The following is a 14,801-nucleotide window of genomic DNA, read 5'->3' on the forward strand; positions in this document are numbered from 1 at the left end:
GTCAGAGGTTGTAAGCCATTGCCAGGTTTCCTTCTGTCCTTGGCAAAGGGCTAAAGTCTCTGCCCACATCAGATTATTAAACATATAATCTCAAGTACCCAAAGGGTATCTGAGCCTAAAATTCTCATTACATTTCCTTCATGGATTCTAATCCAACCTCTTGGGCTAGCTGCTGGGCTAATATACAATTTCCAGATAAACAAAAAGGTGATCTTCATGTGAGAAGAACCTGCTGAGAGAATGTTCTAGCACCTTAATAGGAAAGGAAAGGATCACACTCCAGAAGAAGTTTCTAGAAAAACTTTATCAGCTTAACTTGATCAGCTATTCTGCTTCTTCCACAAGAAGCACCTCATGGGACCATGTTCCCTCTGCCAGTGAGCCCTGGCATTGTTCAGGTAGATGCATAGATTCAAATAACTTGAAGGATAGAAGCCATATCCCATTTAAAACCCAGACATGTGAATGAATGCTTGTTAGTGGCAGAGCCAGGGCAAGAATTCAGGCCTCCTGAATCCCAGTTATTGGACTTTCACCTCACACTTCTGATGGGCAGAATTCCTAAGCAAGGAACCTTCAGTAATTCATAATTCAGAGGCCTCAGACTAAGTTCAAGTATTGAGAAGAATACACAAGAAAACATATTTTTTTTCCTGGTGTAATATTAAAGCCATCATGAAATTTTTAAGCCATTTGGAAATCTTATTTAAACATCCATGCTCACTGCCCATCTGAAAGGTACACGCCCCGTGTAGGAGGCAGGATGAAGCAGTGCCTAGACCTGTTCTAGATACTCTCTTGATTTTTATTTTGGGGGATGTTTTGAGTGGAGCATTTGGTAAGAGGTTGAATTCTGGAGTACAGTTTAAATGACTTCTTTATATGCAAGAATTGTTCATTGAGCTTGACTTTGAAAAGTGTGCTAGTTTTTAAAGTAACATTCATTTAGCTGCCTGCTTATTTTGGGGCAGAGAGTTTTGGAATATCTGACTTGGGCCAACCCCAGTTTTGGCATAAGTGTAGACACTCTTTCCCCTCTTTTTCAGTGTTCTTTCAAAGGTTTCTTTATATACAGGAGACATCCTGAATAGTTCATACTAGGCTTTGAATGCCCCTTTTATGACATAGTAAGGATGATTCTTTACCACTGCAAACACACCCAGTCATTAGGCTAGACACAGGTGAAACTGAACCCTTAACAATGTGAATATTTAAATTCTAATCACTACACCTTTGGATCCCACTGTTTCTTATACAATTAGGAGGCCAGCTCTTTGCCTTGGAATGAATCTCTAAACAATGAACTCAGTGTGGGAAATAGAATTCCCCTCACAGACATTAAATTCTATCAAACTTTGCTTACAGCCCCTATTTTCTTAAGTCAGAAGTCTATGTTTCACCAACTTGGGAACAAAGTCAATAAATAGAAGCAGCGCATAGCTGCGGATTAGCCTGTGAATCTGTCCATGGAGACAAATAGAATATATACTGACAAACAACATTCTTCTTATTTTCTCCAGAAGACTTCTAGCTTGTGTTGCCTGCATAATGGCTGTTGCTCACTATTTCACTTGGTGGGGTAGAGGGCGCCCTGGGGTACGGGCAGCCAGAGATGGGATGTTGGGTGCTCTCTCCACAGGTGCTGGCTACTTCATGTTCTTCAACACCAGCTCAGGGTTGGCAGAAGAGGCAGCCTTGCTGGAGTCTCGGATTCTTTACCCAAAGAGGAAGCAGCAGTGCCTGCAGTTTTTCTATAAGATGACCGGAAGTCCTTCAGACAGACTCGCCATCTGGGTCAGGAGAGATGATGGCACAGGCAAGGTTCGCAAGCTGGTCAAGATGCAGACCTTTCAAGGTACCTGGAGGCGTTCATGCAAGGACTGATTTGGCTTAAAATCTGGGATTCTGATTCTTTTTTCCCTTTCCCTTTCCCTCCCCCCTCCATTTTCACCCTCCCTCTCCTCCCCCCCTCTTCATTCCTCCTCCTCCTTTTCTTTCTCCTTCTCTTTCTCTTCTTCTTCCCTTTTCTGCCATACCACCTCCCCCCCCCCCTCCTAAATGTTTAGTACAGTGTCTGGTATAGTTGCACCACACAATACATATTTTAACCACTCAGAAATTACAAGCAGCTGTGAGGGGTTAGGTGAAACTTAAATACACTTTAAAAGAGGCCAATCAGAGTATATAAATCCAATTTTCACTAGAACATTGGAGAAAGCCTGGGCAGAGAAATTTCATGATTCAGGGATGGAGATTGGAAGGTAAAAGAGAAGCAGAAATTGAGGCTGCTGGAGAGAGAGAGAGAGAGAGTGGGTAAAATACTTGACCATTGGTGTTTTTGCATCAGTTTCAGAAAACTGAATGATACTGTTTTTTAATATGCTGAAGTAACTGGAATCTACTAGTGAAGTTGAGAACTAAGCCATTTGTGTCTATTAACTTCATATAATCACTTACATATTACTAAGCAATACTCTGTGTATTTCTATAAGAGGGTCAGCATGAAAACCTTAGAATGCTAAGGTAGTCAGTTGGATATGAGGGCAGTCTGGCTGTAAATCAATACCCAGGGTTATAAAGCTAAGTATTTACATCATTTTATTGTGGTGGTGGTTCATTCATAACAGAGAAAGAGAGACTTGCCTTCCTATTTTTTCATTCAACAAAGAATTTCTCAATTAGAGTGAGCCCAAATAAAGGGAGAATTTTTTGAGTATTTCTAGAGGAATCTGCTGCTTTTGAAGGGTGGGAGCTTCCTTAGGGGCCACTCATAAGAACAGGTGCCCAAATGACCGTTACCCAGGCCATTCTGGAACCCGGGAATTCTACAGATAGCAGTTCTAAGGGGTTCACTCTTCTTTCTGAAATCTACAGAGCATCTTCATCAAATGGAGGGATGACAGCTGAGAATTCTCTGTTACCATTCATCAAATGAAGGACTAACAGTTGAGAATTCTCTGTTACCAAGGATTGTAAATATTTAATGAGAAAGTGAATTAGAGTCTCATCAACATTGATGGGATCCATTATTCCTCACTTCCATAGGAAGCTGAAAGTGTTATCCTTGTAAGCATGAAATCAACCGAGCAACCTTTTCACGTTTAATTTAGTTCCTTATGCTGCTATGCATTGAATTCTACTGAATTCAAAGTGTGTCTAAGTTCCCTGGAAGTGTCATCTGAATGGACTTTTAAAACAATCCACTCTGATACTGTTTTGTCAATAAAACTTTTCTAAAAGGTTGGTTGAATATCATTTAGTGTTTCTGTAGTATATAACTTAAGGTAGTTACAACCGTTTTGAACAGTTTTTAACTTGTGCAAAATGTGTTTTTAAACCAAACTGCTTACATACAAAATATGTCTGTCTCTGCTTCTCTCGCTCTCTCTCTCTCTCTCTCTCTCTCTCTCCCTATCTATGTAATGTTTTATGCAAACTTACATGCAAAATACTCATGTTTTTACAAATACCGAGATCCCCTTGTAGATGACAATTCTGAGCTAACAAGGATGAGAGTTGTCTGCTGCAAACAATCTTAGAACTGTCTATTGCCTGATTCACGGCAGCTCTATGGAAGTGTCTCAGTGAAACATTCCTAAAGATGTCATAGATGAGCCACTGCCCATTTGGTGATGTCCCCTCAGGACTTTCTCTTGGTACCATGTCCTACATTTCAATCTCATGGTAACAACCCATATGAAGAAAATAAAAAGACAGCCATTAGCAAGAAAAGGATCCTTATCCTTTTTTTTTTTTTTCTTTTCAGAACTCCCATGGTCCAATCCTCCTGGATAGATAGTTCCAATCTTCTGTCTCTGCCCCTATTCCAGACTTCCTGGTGCCCTTTACATTTCACAGCCGTGTGTGCTCCACTTGACCGTAGTCCTACCCCCGGGAGATGTCAGTTACATTAGTTTGTAAGTTATAGGTTGAATGCTTGCCTTCTTCCACTCTCTCCTATTGTATGCAGATAACCCGGCCACATGGGTTATATAACCAGCTCTGCTCCAGAAAACTGAACATGGTTAGACCTGTCCCTTGAAGTTGTCCTTAGTGAGAATGAGTGAGAACAAGGGATAATAAAAGAGCTCCTAATTTTGGGGAAAGTAGACTCTATAACAGGGTTGGGCGAACTTTTTGACTCGAGGGCCACAATGGGTTCTTAAACTGGACAGAAGAAGGAGCTGCGGCCGAGTTTCCGACGTTGCCATGTTAACACTGCTGCTGGTGAAGGAGCGGAGGGGAGAGCAAGAGCATCCTCCACTCTTTCGGCTTCGTGGGCCGTGGGCAAACTACGGCCTGCGCGCGGGCCGGATGTGGCCCCTTTGGCTGTTCTATCCTCCGGCCCGTGAAGCCGAAAGAGCGGAGGGTTCTCTTGCTCTCCCCTCCGCTCCTTCACCAGCAGCAGTGTTAACATGGCAACGTCGGAAACTCGGCCGCAGCTCCTTCTTCTGTCCAGTTTAAAAACCCATTGTGGCCTTCGATTCAAAAAGTTTGCCCACCCCTGCTCTACAAGAAGGTTTCTGGTTACAACACACAGAAAGAGGAAAAGAGACACTTCCAAAGCCCTCTGGCCAATTGTCCTTCAGGTTAAACTTCTGTAACACTCACCTGTATGAATTCATTTTGGCCAACCTGATTCCCACTTGTGATGTAGCATTTGACTTCTCTTCTTTAATCCCAATGCTAGGGTACACCCTGGGCACAATATCAAAGCAGGGACAGATCTTTGGGGAATTTCAAATTGCTCCACCCTGGCAGTTTTCTCTCCATAGACCCTCAAACTCTTTTCTGGCTTCTTATGCTGCTGGGACCAGGACCCCATTTTCTAGAGCAGCCTTCTCACTTCTCATCTCAGCTATTTATTCAAAATTACCACGTCCAGTTCAAGCTCAGAAAAAGGAAGTAAGCCCAATTTTCACTAGAATGTGGGTGTCTGGATAGTGGTAATTCTTTTTGGATTATTTGTTTTTTAAAAAGAGGATAGCTTCCCTACTTGGTGGAATTTGAAGTACTATAAGAAAGCGGGGAAAAACTAGGTGTTAGGGAGTGAGTCGGTTTTGCATAGGGGAGCTCTAGCTAACCCTGTAAGTTATCGTCTACTCTAGAGCCTTTCATATATGTCTCTGGCATCAATTCACAGGTGGGACCATATGAAATTTCCATTGTGAGAATTTTGGATTACAAAATGATTGTTGTATAAGGCTCAGTCTAATACTTGGGTATTCTGTGCTAATTATTAGGAGGTGGGGGTGTATTTATACCATCAAACTGAGGGGAAACCCAGAACCTGTGAAATTGAATGGTAATGAAAAATAATTCATGATTAAGATTTGAATATGAATTTTTAAATAAAGCATAGTGTGTCTTTGTATAGCTACTTTCCCTTACTAGAAATGTAACTTTGGAAAAGATCTTTACTGGTAACCAGTTTATAACAGTATCTATCTCATAGGGTTGTTGTGAGGTTTCAATAAGATAATTCACATAAAGTAATTGACATAGTACCAGGGTCATAGTTGGTGCTCAACAAATGCTGGCCACAGTTGTCACCAATCTTATTCTCTGTCCTCAGGTAGCCAAACTTGGAAAATTGCCCATGTGACACTCAGAGAGGAGAAGAAATTTCGCTACCTTTTCCAGGGCATAAAAGGTGACCCCCAGAACTCGAATGGGGGAATTTACCTGGATGACATCACCCTGACAGAAACTCCGTGCCCCACAGGAGTTTGGACAGTACATAATTTCTCCCAAGTCCTTCAGGACACGGTTGAAGGGTCCCAGATCCTGAGCCCTCGATTCTACAATTCGGAGGGATATGGTTTTGGGCTGACCTTATACCCTCATGGTAGAGCAAACTCCTTGAGCTCTGGCTACTTAGGACTTACTTTCCACCTGTGCAGCGGGGAGAATGACGCTATCCTGGAGTGGCCGGTGGAAAACAGACAGGCGATCATGACAATACTGGACCAGGAACCCGATGCCAGGAAAAGAATGTCCTCAAGCATGGTGTTCACCACCTCTAAGTCCCAGACATCTTCAGGTAAGTGGTTCTAGGAGCTGCCCCTCACCCTGGAAGGGACAACAGAGCTGATTCTCATCTGTGTAAGAGAGATTAGCATTCCTCTCACATTTCCTCCTGGGGCATATCAATAACATAGTCATGTTGGAGTATTAAGTTAAAATTGTCCACGTCATTTTGTCCTCCTTTCTGAATTCACTCATCAAGTAACGGCTTGCAATGTGCCAAACTCTAGGCTAAGTCCTTGGAATAAGAAGCAAATCAGGCAGTTCCTGCTCCATGAAGCTCAGTCTCAATGAGAAGACAGATACGGCTAATCATTTATCAGATGCTCAGAACCAATGCCCTGATCATCAGTACACTCATGAAACAAACTTGCACCAATCCCTAAATGAGCAAACTGTTTGTATTTTTTTTAGATTTTCTTTTCCACATAAAGAGTGTTAAGCTTTATGAGGAAGAGGCTACAGCTGCTCCTCCCAGTTGTTTGAGGAAGTCACCCAATAGCGGACAATTGACCGTTCAGAGCTGTGCTTCTCTGCCCTTCCCCCTTCCAATTCTGAGTTTTAATTCTCCTCGAAAGAGTAAATGAACTGATTTGCTTCGACGTATTTTTTTCTGATTAGCAAAGCTCCACATTACTCATTAAAGACATTTTGGAAAGTGAAGCATAAAGAGGTAATTTGTGTTACCCATAACTTTGCAGCAATAAACGGCTCAGTCATCTGGGACAGACCAACCATCGTGGGAACTTATGATAAGGACTGTAACTGTTACAGAAGCATTGACTGGGGCTGGAGCACTTTCATCTCCCACAACATGCTGAAGAGGAGGAGTTTCCTTAAAAACGACGACCTTATCATGTTTGTGGATTTTGAAGGTACTTGCGCTGATCTTCCTGGATGAAAAACCCTATCCTCTGAGTGTTAATTGATTGTTAGGCATCTCAGGGAGGGTGGGATTTTTTTTTTTTTCTTTTTTAAGGACTAGGTAAAAATAAAAGAGAGGTGTTCTGAGAGAACCACATGTTACTCTATTGCAAAACTCAGAATTGGGAGGGGGGAAGGGCAGAGAAGCAGTTTACCTGTTCTTGGGAGAAACTAACATTTTAGTGTTCATCTTTTGTGAGAATTTATCAAATATGACAGTTCTCGCTGACTTCAGTTTAGTTTAGGTCAGCCTATCCATGCTAACTTTATATTTCCTCTTCAAGTGAAATAAAAATATGATTGGACTACTTTGAAAATAAAAATAAGTAGCATTAGGGAGAGTCAGCTGGGTTCAAAGCCACTTTTCATGTCACTAAAGGTGATGTCCACAAGGGATAGAGGCCACCCAGGGAACTTTGTTCAGGAGTGTCGTCAAGTGTGGTCAGATATTAATCATCCATCTTCCTCCTTAGACATTACCTACCTGAACCAGACTGAAGTCACCCCTAGAAACACAAGGCTGACCCCCCAAGGCCTCGTTCTCCAAGGCCAGGAGCAGCAGGCCTCAGAAGAAGGCTCAGCACAGGCCTCGTTAGAGACCATCCCCGACAGCCAGGGCAACGGGCAGCCTGGGCGGCAGAAGCGGTCAGCGGAGAGCACGGGCCCCATGGAGGACCACAACTGGCCCCCGTACTTCAGAGACCCGTGTGACCCGAACCCTTGCCAAAACGATGGCCTCTGTGTGAACGTGAAGGGCATGGCGAGCTGCAGGTAGGCTTTGTGGCTGGGGAGGCAAGTGGTGGGTCCACAGAAGGGAGCCATGTGCTTAACCTGGTAAAAGGCACTGTTCGTGGGTTAGGGCAAGGACTCCATCAGGTGGTGAGCTGGGCGTGGCTGACCTTGACTCGGAGCTGTGCCTGAATCCCTGGGCGTTCGCTGCCACAGCGGGACTCAGGACCAAGCTCCCAACTCCCCTGACTGCCAATGTTCTTATTCATTATTAATTCTCATTATTATTTCTATTGCCTATTAGTTCTGCTGTACTATTATAGTAGTTTTTTACTAATAGTGGTAAGGGTACCTGATATTGTCGGACTGCTTGTTATGTGTCATATGTTCTTCTGAGCAGTATACATGCATCATCTAAAGTCACCCTGTGACACACCGGCCCTGTCATCTCCAGGTAGTGCATAAAGTAGTTAAAGCTTAGAGAAGTTAAGTGATTTGTCTAAAATACCCAGATGGTAAATACTGCAGCTAGACTCGCCTCCAGGTCTGTCTGTTTGCACGGTTTGCTCTATTTAATAGTTCTTTTTGTAATGTTTGTTATTTGCATTAAATTATTTCAGGAAAGGATTTATTGATGCCAGACGTATCAGTTTCATTTGACAGAATAGTAGCAGATCCTTGACTCAAAATATTTACATTTCTTCTTAGTTCTTTTTGATTGCCAATTGCTCCTTCTATTTTTGGCTTTTATTTTGAAATAATTTTAGACTTACAAATACATTGCAAAAATACGCCATAGTTCCCCATACCCTAATGTTAACATCTTATCTTATATAACCCTGGAACAATTAGCATAGCCAGGAAATAAATGAACATGAATAAAACTATGTACTATGACCAATAGGATTAACTAAACTAAAGGTCTTACTCTGGTTTTCCAGTTTTCCCACCAATGTCCTCTTTCTCTTCCAGGATCCAATTCAGGATCCCACGTTACATGTAGCTTTCATGTCTCCTTCGCCTCCTTTAACCTGGCCAACTCCTCAGTCTTTCTTTGCCTTTCATCATCTTGATACTTTTGGGGAGTACTGCTCAGTTATTTTGCACTGCTCCTCAATTTGGGTTTATCTGATGCTTTCTCATGATTATATTGAGGTTGTACATTTTGGGCAAGAAAAGCAAAAATGAGATACACTCTTCTCCGTGCGTCATGTGAGGGGTACCTGGTGTTAACATGTGTTGCGACGGGTGATGCCAACCTTGCTCACCTGGCCAAACGGGTGTCCACCAGGCTTCTTACCATTCCTCACTCTGTAGTGAACGGATACCTTGGGAGAGACACTCTGAGACCTTGCTGACCTCCTGCTTCTCCTCAAATTCTCACCCACCGATTTCAGCATCCATTGGTGGATCCCGCTGGAATAATCGCCATTCTAATATTTTAATAGTGATTTTCTATTTTCTCTCTGCATTAATGAAGTGAAATTCTTCTATAAAGAATAACTTCCCCCTCCTCCTCATTCATGTATTTGTACAATTATTTACGTATATCCCTAAGGATTCAAAACTATTAATTTTATTCTCTGAGCTACATTTCAATATGCCAGTACTTACCTTGTTGCTCACATTGTTCCACCTTTGGCCTTGGGAAGCTCTTCCAGAATGGCTCCCATGCCCTTTCCACACAAGCTCATTCTTTCAGGAACTTGATGTTACTTTCTGGCATCACAGAAAGTCCCAGGCCCATCTTTTGTTTGCCCTGCCCCAGCCCTGGAAGTCAATCACTTTTCCAAAGTGCCAGGGTTCCTTCCGTTGGAGCATGCCCACCTTGTTTCCTGAGGGTTCCGCAGCCACGGGGCAGCACGGCACCTCTTTGCTGATAGGTTCTTGGATACCAGATTTCAATATGTGCCCGGTGGGCTTCATCCTTCTCAGGGTTAGGAAGTCAAGGGTTTCCACTTGTGTGTCAGCCTCTCATCAGCCAAATTATTCCTCTCCCTCAAGCCTGCAGCGTGGAGTGTTTGTGGAGTAAGCTCCTCTAAGGGAATCAGCTGGATTTGGAGGAGGATGGGCCAGAGAAAACTTTCAGTTATTCACTGATTTTTAAGAGACCGATTCCAGGATGAAGGAAGGCCTTAACGTCTATCCTGCCATTCTGCTCTGGGGGGAGACTTTGTGTTGGCAATGTTATTTGACACAAAGGCTGGGATTGTTCTCATGGAAGAGGTGAAACACTGCCCTTTACACCGTGGTTCAGAGATTAGTTGATCTTTATAACAAATAACATTTTTTTAAAAAAAGAATGTCAAGGAAGGCATAGCCATTCCGTGCCTACTATGTGTCAGACAGCTCACCTTACAGTAACACTTTGATGACTATTTTCTAGAAGTTTACAGGGTCCAACATTAATGCACTGAGATTCTACCTGGAGAATTCACCCTGTAGCTTATTGTCTGAGCCAGAGTCAGGCAACATATTCTTTAAGTCCAAACCTGCCTCTTAAACTTTGCACGTGCAGGCTGAGTCCCGAGTCTGGAGACCGACCTCTGGGATGAGACTTCATGTGTGAAACACTGACCTCATGACCTTGAGCAAGTTATTTAACCTTTCCATAAATGAGGTTGGTGAGAATGGCCTGATTATAACCAAGGACTGTTACAGGATTCAGTGCACGGGCTCACACAAAGCCCTTCGAGTGGGGCCAGGCCTGTGGAACCGCTCAGTAAGCACTCACTGGCATTTCTGGTTTGCTGGCGCTTGGCGCTGGGCGGTGCGGGGCTCCGGTGGCTCCCACATGAACCCCTGTGTCCTGTTCCCAGGTGTGTCTCCGATCATGCCTTCTTCTACACGGGAGAGCGCTGCCAGGCCATGCAGGTGCACGGCAGCATCCTGGGCGTGGTCATCGGAGGCACCGCCGGCGTGCTCTTCTTGACCTTCACCATCATCTCCATGCGTTCCAAAAAGTCGAGGCAGTGACCCGCCTGCTGACATCAGCCAGATCGAAGAAGCTCTTCCTCTACTCACACCTCTGCTCCTGTGCTGAACACAGTTTGGGGTGGGTTTTGTCAGCCTTGTTTTGAACAGGCCTCTGAGGACCAAGGCCTCCAGCCTCCTGTGTGACCAGTAATGGATTTTCTGTCCCCAACCCTCTGATTCTGTTACCCTGCTATGTGCTCTGAATGTATCTACTATGTCTGTGACAGCACTCACTGCACTTCTTTGTAAATCACTTGTTTAATTGATTGTCTTTCCCACAAACTGTAAGCTCCATGCAGGCAGATCCTCATATCACGCCAGCGCCAATGCCTGAAGCGAGATGGCCTAGCCCAGCGGTTCTCAACCTGTGGGTCGCGACCCCTTTGGCGGTCGAACGACCCTTTCACAGGGGCTGCCTAAGACCATCCTGCATATCAGATATTTACATTACGATTCATAACAATAGCAAAATTACAGTTATGAAGTAACAACGAAAATAATGTTATGGTTGGGGTCACAACATGAGGAACTGTATTTAAAGGGCCAGAAGGTTGAGAACCACTGGCCTAGCTCATTGTGGGCCTTCAATGAAAGTGGATGAATGAAGCTATAATTGAATGAATAACTAAGCTATATGAACTCTCATTCCTTCTGTAGATGAACTATCTGCAATAAAATTCATACATCATTTGCATCAGAATCAAATGTTCAAATACGTACTTTTCACCAGACACAATAGTGTCATTACTCTTTTAAGGTCTCCTGTGCTAAAGGATTTCAAATAAAGAGTCCTCCCAGCAGCAGGGTCCCAATGCACTTACTTTCTTCCTCTGAATCTAAGAACAGGTTTTAACAAATTCAATAAATATTTGGTCAGTTCCTTCTCTGTGTTCGGCATTGTGTGTTTTTGTTTGTGTGTGTGGAGTGGATGGGGAAGAGTTAACTCAAAGCCCTTTCTCAGATCCTTATAAATTTTAAAGTATATTTTATATGCTATTCATGTATAAGATTATTAAGTTAACAAACTGAAAGTACCAAGTAGAAGAAAATTTTAAAGAAGTCTTTTTAGAATACTTCCTTTCCACGGTTACTAAGAAGATAATAGTCTAGAGTTCCCAGATAGATCAGGTCACTTGGTATGAGAGAGAGCTGGCTCAGAAGTTTACTCAAAAGAAAATGCTTCAGGAGCTGGAGTGGTTCAGGCTTTAGGGTACCAGGCTTCCTTAGTTATGGACATTCTGGAAACAAACATGAGGGGTTCAGAAGAGTCCCTGTAATGCACAGCTGTGAGAAGAGTTTGTAGCAGGTGCTAACGGCACCCCTTGGGCACTGACTCTCCAGCCTGGGGTGCATCAGTCCTTCCCCTCCCCCCCAAAGTTGATTAAAACACCAATGGAGGGCCCCGCCCCAGAGGTTCTCACTCAGTGGGTCTGGGATGGGGTCTAAGAATTTGCATTTCTAACAAGCTCCCAGGTAATGTGAAGATGCTGGTGTGGGCGCCACACTCAGAACCTGCTTTAGTGGATGGAAATGGGTCTGGGAGTCAGGCACCCCGGCTGCAGGCTAGAATTGACCATCTAACTGGCTATGCAGTTTTAATGAAATCATTTAAACTCTTGGTCTCAGTTCACTAATCTGTGCGAGCAGCGGCTCTGGTGCCGGCAGCAGGTGCGAGTGCAAGGTGGGACCATGGCATGCAGGAGCAAAGAATTTTCAGTAACCACTAGAGGCTCGCCCCAATGACAGCGACTGGCATCCCACCTTGGTCTGTCGCCCTCGCTCACCTGCTCCACCATCCTGCAGCTGCCGATGCCTGCCGTGTTCCATGCTCTGCCGCCTGCTGCCGATGCCCGCCTTGTTGCGCACGCACCCCCTGGTGGTCAGCTCACGTCATAGCGACCAGTTGTTTGGTTGTTCCACCATTTGGTCTATTTGCATATTAGAGTTTTATATAGATAGATAGTTATGAGTACTGTTTAGTAAATTATCCAAAACCCTAGTAGGCGGGGGATGAGAAATGGTAGAGTGGGATGGTGGTACCCTCTAATGAGTACTGACATGGGAAAAAAAATGATGGAAATATTTGACCTGGGTTGGGGAGCCCAACAAGTGTGTGTGTGTGTGTGTGTGTGTGTGTGTACAAGTGAATGTGTAAGAGATGGTATTAAAAGTGAGATGGGGCAAGATAGTGAAGACAAGACTCATCTCTCTCATCTTTAACATTTGCCAAGCTCTGGTCCTGGAATCCAGGAATAGGTTGGACATGGCCTCATCTGGGTCACGGCTTCCCTCAGGGCCTAGACTTTGACCCATGTGTGACTCAACAGCTTTAATGGAAATCGTTAGTAACATTTAAAGATATCTATCTGGTCAAGAGAATAAAAGAGAGTAGGATAGTGGGATTATGAGGAAGATAGGAGAGAGTGAGAGGCAGGTAAAACATTCAAATTACCAGCCCCAGGCAAAAAATGGTCACCAATATCCATTCTCTCTCTACCCACTCTTCACAATAGAATCTCCAAATCCCAGCAGGTCACATGGCTACCCAGAATATGGTTTACACTCTCTCCTTCCCTGGCAGGTAGGTGGGGCTGTGTGACCAAGTTCTGCCCAATAGAATGGGAGCAGAAATGTTGAATGACAGCTCCTGAAAGCTTTCTTTAAGAAGCCTTGGTGCATACACCTTTAGTTCCTTCTTCTGCTCTAATGGCTGATAAGGAGACATGATGGTCAGAGTGGGAACTGCCCTGTGGGGCTGAGAGGTGACCCTGGGAAAAGCAGAACAAAAATAAATGACTGGGTCCCTAAGAACTCTGTGGAGCCAAGTCTACCATATCAGTCTTGGACTGCTTATCCACACACTTATGTGCTAAAGTAATGAACTTGCAGTTTAAGCCTCTGTTATTTTGCATCTTTGTAGCTCACAGAAAACATACTCCTCACTGATATGGTAGTTTCTGCAGGGTCAGCACGCGACTCACACTCAGTCATTCACGATGCCTTGCGCTGCCATGATGCACGGGCAGATGGGGAAGAAAACAGCTGCTCTTCCTTTTAGATCTCAATCTAAAAGGCCTCATAGATTTCTTCCCTCAAAGATCTCTTGTGGAATGAAATAAACACAGAGAGGGAGGCAGAGCCTCAAAAGGGAGAGGGAGACCTGGAGAACAATGAACTCCTGGGTCCAGTTCTACCCAAAGGTGTGCCAATCTAGTATCTTTTCTAGCTACATGAGCTAATAAATATCCATCCTTGCTTAAAGTAGTTTGAGCTGTGGTTCTGTTTCCTATGATAGCTGACTCTCCTGCTGCAGCCCCTAGTTGGCTCATTGGCAGGGGAAATAGTGAGATTCCTTTAAGAAAAAATGTATGTTCCATAAGATTACCGAAGCCGAATTGACATGCAGACACCGGGAAGTAACCCGGGCTCACTCATTTGTTAAATGACTTCTGGCTTCATAATGGGCATGAGTTAAACTCAAGCCTTGGTAAAATGATGATTTAGGATGTCATGTATCTTCAGGGTTCCTTTCAAAGACACCTAGCTATGAATTAAATGCAAAAATGTGGAGGGTTATATGTATTGTGATTCTGAGTAGTGACTGGGATCTGTGATAGAACATAAGAAAGGATAATTTCATTCAGTAATTACTGGGGCCTTTTATAAGGACAACTCTTCACAGCAACCTGTATCATTTTCATTCCCTTTTAAAGGAAATTGAGTCACAAGAGAGTTATTTCATCCAACGTCACAAAACAAGAAGTGGTGACAATTGGAAAGCAGAAAGGTGTTGGCTCCAGATCCCATGCTCTTCACTCCTCTGTATACTCACTCACGGGCTGTCAATCAGCACTAAAGACAGGCCCATGTGCCCACAAGTGAAGCAGAAACTCCAGGCAATTCAAGCAGCCAATCAGCTACTGCTTCAGTCTGCATAACAAGGAAAATCACGAGGCAGCCAAGTTTATTAGGACAAATGTCTCAATTCTCCATTTGTGTTTAAACACAGCCTTTGAAACATGGCCTTTCTGGGAAATCATATTTTCCTCCTTTGTGGCTAAATGACATCCAACAGTTTGAGAATGCTCGGTAGATCTCTGGCAAGAACAAACATAATACAACCAGCAGCTGGGGCCGCATGGAAG

General features: G+C 43.8%; 1 protein-coding gene across 1 annotated transcript in view; it reads left to right on the top strand.

The window, feature by feature from the left end:
* The window catches only part of MEP1A (meprin A subunit alpha), a gene marked incomplete at both ends in the record, with an annotated part of 29,294 nt that extends 18,638 nt beyond the window's left edge, over positions 1 to 10,656 (top strand). Inside the window, 5 exons of the mRNA XM_081094441.1 lie at positions 1,640 to 1,855; positions 5,576 to 6,043; positions 6,729 to 6,902; positions 7,425 to 7,722; positions 10,500 to 10,656. Coding sequence (XP_080950567.1) covers positions 1,640 to 1,855; positions 5,576 to 6,043; positions 6,729 to 6,902; positions 7,425 to 7,722; positions 10,500 to 10,656 — 1,313 coding nt within the window. The remainder of the gene's footprint in view (positions 1 to 1,639; positions 1,856 to 5,575; positions 6,044 to 6,728; positions 6,903 to 7,424; positions 7,723 to 10,499) is intronic.
* Positions 10,657 to 14,801: the final 4,145 nt, after the last annotated feature.

This window comes from Myotis nattereri (assembly GCF_964212035.1).
Source record: "Myotis nattereri genome assembly, chromosome: 6".
NCBI lineage: Eukaryota > Metazoa > Chordata > Mammalia > Chiroptera > Vespertilionidae > Myotis > Myotis nattereri.